General features: G+C 37.9%; 1 protein-coding gene across 6 annotated transcripts in view; it reads right to left on the reverse strand.

Moving 5' to 3' along the window:
* Window positions 1–5,117: 5,117 nt before the first annotated feature.
* Window positions 5,118–12,730, reverse strand: part of PALS2 (protein associated with LIN7 2, MAGUK p55 family member) — a 144,694-nt gene continuing 137,081 nt past the window's right edge. For all 6 annotated transcript variants that reach the window (XM_054020432.1, XM_054020433.1, XM_054020434.1 and 3 more), the window contains exons 10-12: window positions 12,112–12,314; window positions 11,523–11,651; window positions 5,118–6,450 (exon numbers count right to left, since the gene is read on the reverse strand). In XM_054020432.1, coding sequence (XP_053876407.1) covers window positions 6,274–6,450; window positions 11,523–11,651; window positions 12,112–12,314 — 509 coding nt within the window. In that variant the 3' untranslated portion in view covers window positions 5,118–6,273. The remainder of the gene's footprint in view (window positions 6,451–11,522; window positions 11,652–12,111; window positions 12,315–12,730) is intronic.

Below are 12,730 nucleotides of genomic sequence, written 5' to 3' on the forward strand. Positions count from 1 at the left end.
ACATTTGCCCTTCAGCTTGATGAGTCACGAATATTGGTGGAGAAGCTCAGCTGATTACTTATGTTTGATACCCTGAAATTGGTATCAACAAGCACATACTGTTTTGCAAAAGTTTAAAGGCAAACTCAATCGGAGAGGACATTTTTAAACAGACTTTTTCTTCTGAGTTGGAATTCATGCAAAGTCATCTGCACTGAGAAGGCTGCTGCAATGACCAAGAGAGTGAACGGACTTGTAGCTAAGATCAGGATAGAAAATCTTTCTGTGCAGTGGGTGCACTCTATCATACACAGAGAGGTTGCTTCAAACAAGATCAGTTCTTAACTGCATGAAGTTTCAAATGAGTGTCAAAATTGTCACTTTATCAAGTCCAGGCCCCTCAATGCTCACCTGTTTTGCATTGTTTGCATAGAGAGGGAGTCAGAACATCAGCTACTGTTGCTTCACTTCATAGTGTTGCGTTCATGACGGAAAATACTTGACACACTGTCTGAATTATACACAAGTTCACGCGTTTCATTCTGATCATTCATTCCCTCATTTCCTCAGCCATTTCTTCAATTCTACGACATACAGTGTCATTTGATCAGAGTACTTTCTTGAGAATATAAACTGCTTTTTTATCAAGCATGTTTTCTGCAAGCGCCACAGCGGCAGGCAGAATCAGATCTTCTGCAATAGTGGATGGCTTCTTTGATTTTGCTACAAGGGAGACAGCATATGAAGCATCATGTACTTTTGTAGAAATAGTTGAAGCTTTGAGAATACTGTGTGGTTACCTCAACTTGCCTACCTCGCAGATACACTTAGCAAACTGAATTATCTAAATTTGTCCATGCAAGGCCGTGACACTAACATTCTGAATCTCTATGACAAAGTGAATGCTTTTATCAAGAAAACTGAATTCTGGAAGTCCAAATGTGGAGACAAAGACTTAACCTGTTTTCCACTGCTTCATGTACGTCACAGGAGAAATTGAGCAGAGCAAAATTAAAGATATAATAGTAGATCATTTTGCTCACTTGACCTCTGAGTTCAAGTCATATTGTAGCGAGAGATTCTGCTTTGAATGTTCTGAAATACCTTGAATAGCTCAATAGAGCTTTACAGAAAAACCTCATGGTTTAAATATCGCAAAATTTTACTTTTCCCCATTGATATAATTAAGGTGGTGACAGTATCAGGACACTTTGGTTAGTATAAAATAGTAGTTCGTTTTAAGATTAAGGCTCTAATTAAGTAGAAATTAATGATAATTTAAATTTAGAAAATCCAACATGGCTAATCAAAATGGGAGAGACAGGGATGACGTAGTTCAAAATTAGGTTCTGGAAAGTTTAGCAAACAAGATGGCGTCAGAGGGAGGAGCTTAGAAAGGACTAGAATCCAAGATGGCATCAGGGGAGGAGCTTTCCTACGTAAAAATAGGTATGATGTCATAGGGAGGAGCTGAAAAACTAGCAGCTGATTGGCTGAGAGGAGCTGACCTTGAGAGAGAGCAAACAGTATATAAGGCTGACAGCCAGTAGGCTGAGTTTGTAGTGGGTTCAGCCAGCAGGCTGAAACTGAAATACGGAAGCTGCTTGAAAAGAAGAACGGAACAGCCTGGAAAGCAGCTACCTGAAAAGCAGCTACAGCAGCAGAATTCCAAGGCTGTCGTAGCAATGAGCAACTGCCTGCCAGCAGCTATCTTACCAGCAGCAACAAACGAGCAGCAGCCACTACTGCGTCCGTGGCCCGACTGAGCAGTGAAACAGCAAGCTGTGAAAACTGTGCTCTCTAAATTCGGACAAATCAGAAGGACCAATAGACGAATCACAGGGAAATTTTTAATAAGAAGTATAAGTCTGATCTTCTTTTCTATTTAATATTTAAGAGTGTATGGGTTTGTCTGTAAATAAAGCTGGATGCCCGTGTCCAGCAGGGAGATCTTCCCTTCCCCTCTTGTAACCGCGTGGCCAGTGCTTACAGGATGTTAAATGTTAAGTGTTAATGTTAAGTAAAGATTCTATGTTAAATATTATGTGACAATGATTTCTCATATGTGTAGAGACCGCATAACTTACATTAAGTACAGGATTAGATTGTAACACTAAGACTAAAAACCTTTGTGTGTGCGGGATCTTTATATACATGTTACACTGAAGCTGCTGTATTCTTTGTGTGTGTAAATACTGTAAGCAGTCTGTGTCTTTTATTTAATTGCATTGCTTTAATTATGATGTTTTAAATGTAATTTTATTGCATTTTTACGATATTCTATGTATTCTTTCTTGCTTCATTACATACATTGTAACCACTTATCTTTTAAATAAACAATTCTTTTGTTTTCGAAGAATTACTGCTTGTGTGTCTATCCTTGAGCGGCAGGCTGTATCCGTGTCCTTTTAGGGGGTAGCAAGACTAGCTTGCCCTGGGGAGCCCTCTGTGGGTCAGAGACAAGCCCCCTGGTAACACCCTGGCAATTCCTTTAGGGCAGACCACAAACCTGGTTACCCTTTTAAGAAATTAAAAGTGCTATTGTAGGTAACATAATTGGCGCCTAAAATTTTAGGGTAACAATATTGCCCCAACATTCAACACAACTTAGCTCAACTCGACTGGGTAAGAAACCCATTCATTTGGTCAGATGTTAGCAGCAGTAACCTCTCTGCCAGTCAGCAAGAAAATCTTCTTGAGCCACCCTAAGACCAAGGTCTGCAAATGAAGTTTAAAGACTCCACACTAACCCAGTTCTAGTGTTTAGTACAGAAAGAGTACAGTGACCTTGGGAACCATGCTTTGGATGTTTGGTTACCTTTTGGGTCAACATATTTTTGTGAAGTCTCATTTTCTGTTATGACTGCCATCAAGACAAAGAGTAGGAATAGACTCAATGTGGAGAAAAACTTAATTGTTGCTGTCGCTTCACTGCCTGCCAGAATGACAAGGCTCAAGTATCACACTGAAATGTAAGTACAACCAATATTTATATTCCAATCCATTTATTTTATAATTATATGGTAAAAATGAGAAAGTAAGCAATTTTTCGGTCATAGTGGGCTGTGACACTTTTGTTTTATGTCTGATTTTGTAAGCAAGTAGTTTTTAAGTGAGGTGAAATTTGAGGTACGCGAGACAAATCAGACTCTTGAAAGTGGTACAATAGTCTGGAAAGGTTGAGAACCACTGTTCTAGCCTACCACCCTTCCTATCAATATGTATTATGAGATGAAGCTATCACCGTAGTTATGGTGGAAACAGCATCTTCATTCTCTAACCCTCTGGTGAATGGCTTAACAACCTCTCTAAAAGGTTAGTTTGAACTCAAAATTCTCATTGCTGTCAGATTAGAGGACTTTTTTTTTAAAAGAGTAAAAGAAAAAATTCAGCAATTTTTGAGTCACCATATGTGCTGAAAACCTATTTTTTATAGTTTAAAGAAAAGTTCCAATGTTTTCTGAACAGTTGTTTTAAATCCAAAGCAGTTGTATTTATACAGCTAACCTGTTCCTCAATGAGGAAAGCATACTTCGTTAACTTTGAAAGATTTGGTAAAGAAGTCTGGAAAAGAGTTTATTTTGCTTACCACTTTAAGTGTAGAGATCCAGATAATCCCCGTAAAGGTTTTGATACACTAGGTTCTTATATACATCCTGTCAGTCAATCCTTCCTGTCAGGGAGCCCCAGAATCACACTCCCCAGCTGCTTCTACATTAAAGACAATACCTAAAAGGGTACAGCATGCCTGATGGCACTTAGGATAGGCTCCAGTGTGATCAATTTCACATTTTGCACTCTACTGAACACAGGAGGGCCTAGGCCCCAGCACAAAACACCAACACACTGTCCCTTTTGACAGTCCTAGTTCTATGATGGTACTGGAAGTAGTACAGTAGTTTTTCTGACTAGACCTTGGCGCCTACATTTCCATTTGGTGAAATACCCTCTGACAAAGCTGCAGAGTAAGTGAAATTTGCAATACACGGCACTACCGTGTGGAAAGTAAAATCTTCTAATTTCACTCGTTAGGTAGGAGCTAGCTCAACCCACTTTTGGCATCACAGTTCAGAAGTTAGTCATTCCTAACTCATAATGAAAGGCGTAGCATCTGTCTAGATAACATTTCCCACATACAGCACGCATTTATCTCCTATTACATAGTGTACAACAAGGACACTGATAGATCAATCATAGCTATAAAGTCCTACAGTACCAAGATTGAATCTTTAAAATATTCAAGCAAAGGCTCTGCTATTTGTTGGATACAATAGATCTATTCCTCAAAGTACCGTTAGAGCAGTAACATCATAGAACCTAGTCTCCTGAGAGTACTAAATAGAAAAGTGTTATGCTGGTACCACATATTATGAAATCTACCAAACTTTTAAAAAGAAAAGAAACCCATATATACTTTGCAGAATTTAACAGAATAAAAACAAAGTAGTGATACAAGTTTTCCTTAAAAGTTTCAGACTCACTTTAAAAAACTGAAATCTCAATACCAAGAGCCACAGAGAAGACCAAGGCTATGCAAGATTTTGTATAACATTTACAAAATATACTGGAATCTTTGAAAAATATTTTAGCGGTTTTTTAATTGTCTATAATATAACTTTTGAGACTCATGGTTTCTTTGTATAAAGTAACTACATAAAAGTACCTGAACCCTGTTTTCTTGTGTACATAATCAAAAACCTTTAAAAGCCCAAGGGCACACTATTGTTTTTAAGTGTATCTACTCTTTTGGGTTTTTCATCAGAAAGAGAATTCAGCAGAAGTCCTCTTTTTGTTGGCATTCTCTGTAATATGCTTTGGCATGGAAAAAAACTTCAGAAGACAGGTGCCTGTCACCAGATAGAAAAAAAATTAAGTGGACAGATGACTGTAATTTAGGCTCATAAAGCTGGAAACTGATGAAGAAATGTGACTATATACAAGAGCTAGTGTAATATAAAATATGGTCACAAGAAAAGTTTTTCTTAGTGACAATTTGTATTTTCATTTTATACTTGTTAAGGAAAATTTATATTAGTAAAAGTCTTGAAAATATGAATCAATATGAACTTGGAGATAATAGGAATTATGCCAGTGAGTCTACTGAATGGAGAATTATTTCATCACGAAACACAAAAAAATCATGTTATAAAACAAAATATAAATAACATTGATTTTTAGCATCTGACAATAACTTTCAAATTTCACAAGCTATTCAATGAAGAATGCAGTTTAAACACAATATAACAAATAGCACAAAAATCTCATTACATCACATTTCACAAAACACAACAGCTGATCACTCACAATATTCCAAAATGTAAAATAAGAGCCAGCTAAATATCACATGAACTCAATTCACAGATCAATATACAAATACCGAACGCCTCAATAAAAAAGCAGGTTTCCTTAGCAATGTGTTTTCACAAATGTGAATAAATAGTCCTACACACACAGCCTCATTGTAAGGCTCTGCAATATAAGGCTCTCTTCTCGGGCTACTTCACCATGATCCTAACTACAACAATTTACATTACATACAACCTTTCTGACATCAGTACCTCAACTGTAATGGGCTAAAAGGTTTTCTCCCAAGAACAGCCTAATAAGTAGAGTGCAAGGTATTGTTTTACATTATTGTTTTTTAATGGTACACAGAGGGGAAGTCTACAGTACATCTGTCTAAATCAAAATAGACAACAAGAAACCATGAAACTGCAAAAATGTATAAACATTGAGCAGAAAGATGTCAGAGCAATGTAGCAAAGCAGTGCTGGTTGCTGCTTTAATATTTAAAATTTTGCTCCCATAAAAAAATAATTTAAAGGTGCCTATTAGGAAAAGGATTAGTGTTTTCTCCTAATAACTGACCTTTGACCAGATGAACACTAACTTGAACAAGAGTTTTACAAAAATTGTTTCAAGTATCCTTCCTTATCACAGTGAAAATGTAAGACCAAAATGTAAATGTTAAAGTGAATGACTTGAAAGTTTAGATGAAAAAGGCAAAGGTACTAAATTAAAACATATAAAAATGCTTCAACGCATTTCCTTCACGTGACATGAATAGAAAGGTTATCTGTAAAAAGTTAGAAAAATTAAAATAAATTACATATTTAAGTACACTTTTCCTTCAATATGTTATATAAAAACTCAGAATAGTGTACTATCATCTGAATATACACAGAGTAAAAATGCAAGGGTGCTGCAGGTATCTTCCATCTCTACAGAATGTCTTCTGAGAATGTTTGTTGCAGCTATTTTCATTTGTTAGCTAAGCCCATCTTCAAAAATCTGTCAGTATACCCAACTAATTGGGACCCATTGTTGCTCCAACCTCAATTTCTCTATAGCAGTCTGTAGCTTCTCAAAGGCTTTGTCTAGATTGTCATTTACAATGATGAGATCAAAATAGTGGTTGTATGCTCTCTGAATCCGTGAACTTTCATCAACTGTTTTTTTCAAATCAGTGTCCTGTTGAAAAGATTTGGAGACTAATTAAAAATTCTGACATTAGCAGTTAATTACAAGTTCAAACAAAGATAAATGAATTAATGTAACAATTAGTAACATCAGTTTGTCAGGTAGTGCAACTGAATTTTACTAGGTTTAATTGCAATATTGAACAAAAGCTTTCATTTACTACAAATACTTGGAAGTAAAGTTTAAAATATTTGATGGAGATGGAAGAAGGTAGGCTTAATGTAATTTGGATAACAGTAAGAGCAAAACTTTCAAAATCTGCTAAATTTGAAAGGTGTATACCAGCCCCAATTCAGCAAAGCACATAAGCATGTGCTCAAACTTACGTACATACTTAAATGCTCTGATCAGCTGGTGCCTATCTGCCCAAAGAGGCCTTTTACTGCAGCTATTTATTTTGTATGTGGAACTGTTGGGTGCTATGTGTGTGGAGGTAATATTTTCAGGAACAATTTGAGCAGGCAGTTTTATTTGGCCCTAAATATACTTAATTTTCAAACCGATACTGCCACCAAAACAAGAATCTTGAGGCATGAGTTTTAGAATTGCACCTTCCAGTATCAAAGAATAAGTGCTGGCATTCCTTGTTATTTTGGACTGCATTTCACCCAGTCTTTTCATCTGTTCACATCCTCCCACTTGTGGGCCTGCACTGCATCATTTTATCTTTGAGATGTTGAGGTGTGTGACGACTGTTCCAAGACTGCTGATGAGGACATTCTATATCTGAAGTATAAGGTTATTAAACGTCATTATAAAACTGTCGTTCAGCATCCCAGAGAAGAAATTCCACCTTTGTTTTGCACTCTATCAATACTGGATTTCCCACATACAGCACTACCAAGATGTGAGTGTCAAATGAGAAGTCACTTTTGCATACAGCCAATTAAACAAAACCTGCAGTTACTGGTTGGTTTGCTCCAATGTTTTCTTCCGTAAAAATAAGTATTTAAAGGCCCATAGAAAACTCAGTAATAACGAGGGACTATCCCCGTATTGACTGGCTACATGTCACCTCAGGACAGGATGAAGAGATAAATGACTGCTTCTTGGAGCAGCTAGTCCTGGAACCCACAAGGGGAGAGGCAATTCTTGATTTAGCCCTAAGTGGAGCAAAGGATCTGGTCCAAGAGGTGAATATACTGAACCACTTGGTAATAGCGACCATAACAGAACTAAATTTAACATCCGCGGGGGGGAGGGAGAGGGGGGGGAGGGGAGAGAGAGTAGAATACCAAAGAAGCCTCCCACAGTAGCATTTAGCTTCTGAAAGGGGAATTACACAAAAATGAGGAAGCTAAATAAATGGAAATTAAAAGGTACAGTAAAAAGGTGAAATGTCTGCAAGCTCCATGTAAACTTTTTAAAAACATCACAGTAAAGGGTAAACTTCAATGTATAGGCCAAATTAAAAAACATAGTAAGAGGACCAAAAAAGAGCCACCATGGCTAAACAACAAAGTAAAAGAAGCGGTTTAGGCAAAAAGGCATCCTTTCAAAATTGGAAGTCAAATCCTAGTGATGAAAATAGAAAGGAACTTAAACTCTGGCAAATCAAGTGTAAAAATATAATTAGGCAGAATTTGAAGAGCAACTAGTAAAAGACTCAAAAACTAACAGCAAGGGAGATAAGGCAATTGTGGAGAAGCTAAATGAATTATTTGCATCGGTCTTCACTGCAGAGGCTGTGAAGGAGAGTCCCACACCTGAGCCATTCTTTCTAGGTGACAAATCTGAGAAAATGTCCCACATTGAGGTGTCATTAGAGGTGATTTTGGAACAAACTGGTAAATTAAACAGTAACAAGTCACCAGGACCAGATGGTATTCACTGAAGAGTTCTGAAGGAACTCAAATATGTAATTGCAGAACTACTAACTGGGGTATGTAACCTATAACTTAAATCAGCTTCTGTACCAGATGACTAGAGGATACCTAATGTGACACCAATTTTTAAAAAAAGCCTCCAGAGGTGATCTTGGCAATTACAGGCTGGTAAACCTAACTTCAGTACGAGGCAAACTGGTTGAAATTATAGTCAAAAACAGAATTATGAGATGCATAGATAAACACAATATGTTGGGGAAGAGTAAAGAGAAATCATGCCTCACCAATCTATTAGAATTCTTTGAGGGAGGTCGACAAATATGGACAAAAGTGATGAGGACATAGTATACTTGGATTTTCAAGGTCCCTCACCAAAGGCTCTTAAGCAAAGTAAGGAATCATGGGATAAGAGGAACAGCCCTCTTATAGATTAGTAACTGTTTAAAAGACAGGAAACAGGTAGGATAAATGGTCAATTTTCAGAATAGAGAGAGGTAAACAGAGGTGTCCCCAAGGGATCTGTACTGGGACCAGTGCTGTTCAAAATATTCATAAATGATCTAGAAAAAGGGTTAAACAGAGGTGGCAAAGATTGCAGATGATAAAAAATTACTCAGGATAGTTAAGTCCAAAGCAGACTGCAAAGAGTTACAAAAGGATATCAAGACTGGGTGACTGGGCAACAAAATGGTAGATGAAATTCTAAAGCTGATCAATGCAAAGTAATGCATATTAGAAAACATAATTCCAACGACACATACAAAATGATGGAATCCAAATTACCACTGAAGAATAAGATTTTGGAGTCACTGTGGATAGTTCTCTGAAAACATCTGCTGAATGTGCAGTGGCCATCAAAAAAGCTAACCGAATGTTAGTAACCATTAGGAAAGGGATAGATAATAAGACAGTAGATATCATAATGCCACTATATACACCTCTACCCCGATATAACGCTGTCCTCGGGAGTCAAAAAATCTTACCGCATTATAGGTGAAACCGCGTTATATCGAACTTGCTTTGATCCGCCGGAGTGTGCAGCCCCGCCCCCGCCCCCCCGGGAGCACTGCTTTACTGTGTTATATCCAAATTCATGTTATATCGGGCCACGGTATATCGGGGTAGAGGTGTATATCCATGCTATGCCCACATCTTGAATATTGCATGCAATTCTGGTTGTCCCATCTCAAAAAGTTATATTAGAATTGGAAAAAGTACACAGAAGGGCAACAAAAATGATTACGCATATGGAACAGCTTTCATATGAGAAGAGATTAAAAAGATTGAGAAGTTTCAGTTTAGAAAAGGGACAACTAAGGGGGGATATGACAGATCTATAAAAATGTGAATAATGTGGAGAAAGTGAATAAGGAAGTTTATTTTCCCCTTCACATAACACAAGAATTAGGGGTCAGCCAGAGAAATTAAAAGGCAGGAGGTTTAAAACAAACAAAATAAACTACTTCTTCATACAACACAAAGTCAAACTTGTGAAACTCATTGCCCGTGGATGTTGTGAAGGTCAAAACTATAACTGGATTCAAAAAAATAATTAGTTAAGTTCATAGAGGATAGCTCCATCAATGGCTACTAGCCAATATGGCCCGAGATGCAACCCCATGGTCTGGGTGTCCATAGCCTCTGACTGCCAGAAGCTGGGAGTGGAAGACAGGATGGACCACTCACTAATTGCCCTGAGGAAATCTGTTCATTCCCTCTGAAGCACCTGCATTGGCTGCTGTTGGAAGACAGGATACTGAGCTACATGGACCATTGGTCTGATCCAGTATGGCCAGTCTTATGTTCCTCTTTTCTAAAGGAGGAATGCTAATTTAGCACCAAAACAGCCAAAAGCAGTAGGGAAATTTGCAATTGCTTGTTATATTAGAAGTGATTTAAAATAATCCACTAGCATGCAAAGCAGATTCAACCATCCAAATGCACCCATTTACTCAGAAGTGGCTGCATAAACAGATAATATTAAACGAATACACACTTTCTGTCTGTGTGTAAAATACACACACACACACACACACTGTATACATACATATATAAAAAACACAACAAAAACACATTAAAAGAACATTCTTTAGGTTGCAAAGTCAAACACTTGAAAGTCAGGAAATGCCAGATTTACATGCAACCTGTTTTTCAATTTTAAAAAGAAAAAAAGGTAAAAAACTAATTATTTTATGTGCAAATGTAACAATATCCTACCACAATCATGAATCATCAGTAGGATTTCAACCTTTGGTATTACAACAGAGATTGCTTCTACTAGAGCTACTTACAGGACTAAGAACATCAACTGGCAGCAGGAGAAGGCTGTTTTCTCATACAGGACAGGGTAAGAAATGGGTTACTGGGTTCAGATGGTGGATCCAAGGAGGACCCCAGCCCAGCTCTCTCCCTCATGCTGCTGGAGTTGGGGGAGTTCCTGCCCAATGTGTTGATCCAGAGAGTGGATTGGTATCATGTGCTTGGTCTATGGGATGGCTTGAGGAAGCACAGCTCATATTCTCTCCCCTTACCCCTCCTCTCCCCAGGGAGTTTGGGGAGCTCCTAGTCTATGGGACCACTTGGCTCCATGTGTTGCAGCCAGGTAATTTACAGGGTCAGAGGAACCCAGCTTGGCTTTCCATCATTTCCCCTCTCCCCTGCCCCCAGCAGCTCCCAGATGTTCGCAGCGCAGTATGTGCTGCTCCTGTGGTAGCAGCAGCACAAGCCTGTTCAGTGATTGACAGATTGTCAAAATCTTCCCAAGGAATACAAGTGAGAGAAGGAGCATTTTGATTTTTAAATCATTTATATTTTAGTCAAATCTCAATGGAACTTCATGGGACAAAGAAAAGCTACCTTTGCAGCCTGAAAAGATTCTCCCTCTCAAATATCAAAGGTCTGCTGCAAACAGTGGAGGTGTGAGAACATCCCAAAGAAAGGTTGTAAGATTCCTTTATAACAGAAAGAATTAGGTAACCCAAATTATAGGGGGTGCCACCTTAATAAATTAATTACTTTTATTTAAAAATCTAGCAAATCATGTCAGAACATAACAACTAGTGTTAGTAGTATATGATCAGTTTAAATTACTCTGTATTATGTAATCTAATATAAACCTTGCCTAACCTTCCTCAGCAAGACATTACACTCACATGTGTTACAAAGAACTTCTTGAAAAGGAAAAAGGTTTAAGAAAATCCCGTGAAAAGGAAACTATATATGGAAGAATTTGCTTACTGTTAGAAGTTTGGTTGTAATTCCAGCATCCACCACAGCCTTGTGCATAGCACGCAGAGTCTCTAACTCTGGAGCAGCAATAAACACTACATAGGGCATAAACTCTGAAGTCCTCAATACTTTCAAGGCCTAGAGACAAGAAAACACACAAAAACAAACAAAAGCAAAAACCCCCAAAACACTAAATTGAATTAGTTAAAAATGAGAATAAGTCACTAATCAGTGAAGTACTGCAATTTTAATCTGGTACCATTAACAAAATAACAAGACAATTTTTGCACTCCTATCCCATCCTCAAAGTGCTACCTCGCCAAAGGATGGTATGAAACTCCCCTTTGAAATGTTCAACATCACTCTTACATTGGTCAAATGGGTTACTGATCACCAATGCAAAACACTCTCTGTTACAGGCCTGAACTGCCTTTGCACATTTTTGATCTTTTCCACCTTGAAATTTCAAAAATCCAAACTAACTTGTGAGTCTTCCATGGTATTGTAGGACTCAAGACTAGCTTAAAAGTCTTCAAACTTAAAACATAGCTCTTCAACACTCTGATATTCATCTTAGGGTACATGACACATTACATACCTGTGGGTTCACATCCAAGATGCACGTCCTTCCAGTCTGAACCACTTCAAGGATGGAATCTATTTTGGTGCCATAAAGGTTTCCTTCATACTCTCCATGTTCTAAGTATCTGCCAGCTTTAATATCTGCCTCCATTTCAACTCGTGACACAAATCTGTATGCTTGCCCATCTTTTTCATCATCCCTTGGCTTTCGTGAAGTAACTAAATACAAATTTTTGACAAATCACTGGATATAAAAAACCTCAAGATATCTGAAGATTGATTGGCTTGCCATGTACATATAATATGTGTCTTTTCTGTGTGTGGAACAAACCACTGTCCAAGCTCATGTTCAAAACTTATGAGCATAATTCCTCCCAAACCCATTCCCTCTGCCCTTACTCTCTTCCCTCCCTCATTTCATCTACCCTTTCATTCATTTATTCCCTCACCTTCACCATTCCATATCCCAAATTCATTATGCCTCTTCTTCAATCACTAGTGTGTAAGATTTTCAACAACACCTAAGACCATTTTCAAAGATGACTTAGATACTTAGGTGCCTAAGTCCCACTGACTTTCAATGAGACTTAGGCTCTTTCCAACTGATCCCACAACACTCATTTATTTCTCCCTCT

Source organism: Malaclemys terrapin, chromosome 2, assembly GCF_027887155.1.
Source record: "Malaclemys terrapin pileata isolate rMalTer1 chromosome 2, rMalTer1.hap1, whole genome shotgun sequence".
Taxonomy (NCBI): domain Eukaryota; kingdom Metazoa; phylum Chordata; order Testudines; family Emydidae; genus Malaclemys; species Malaclemys terrapin.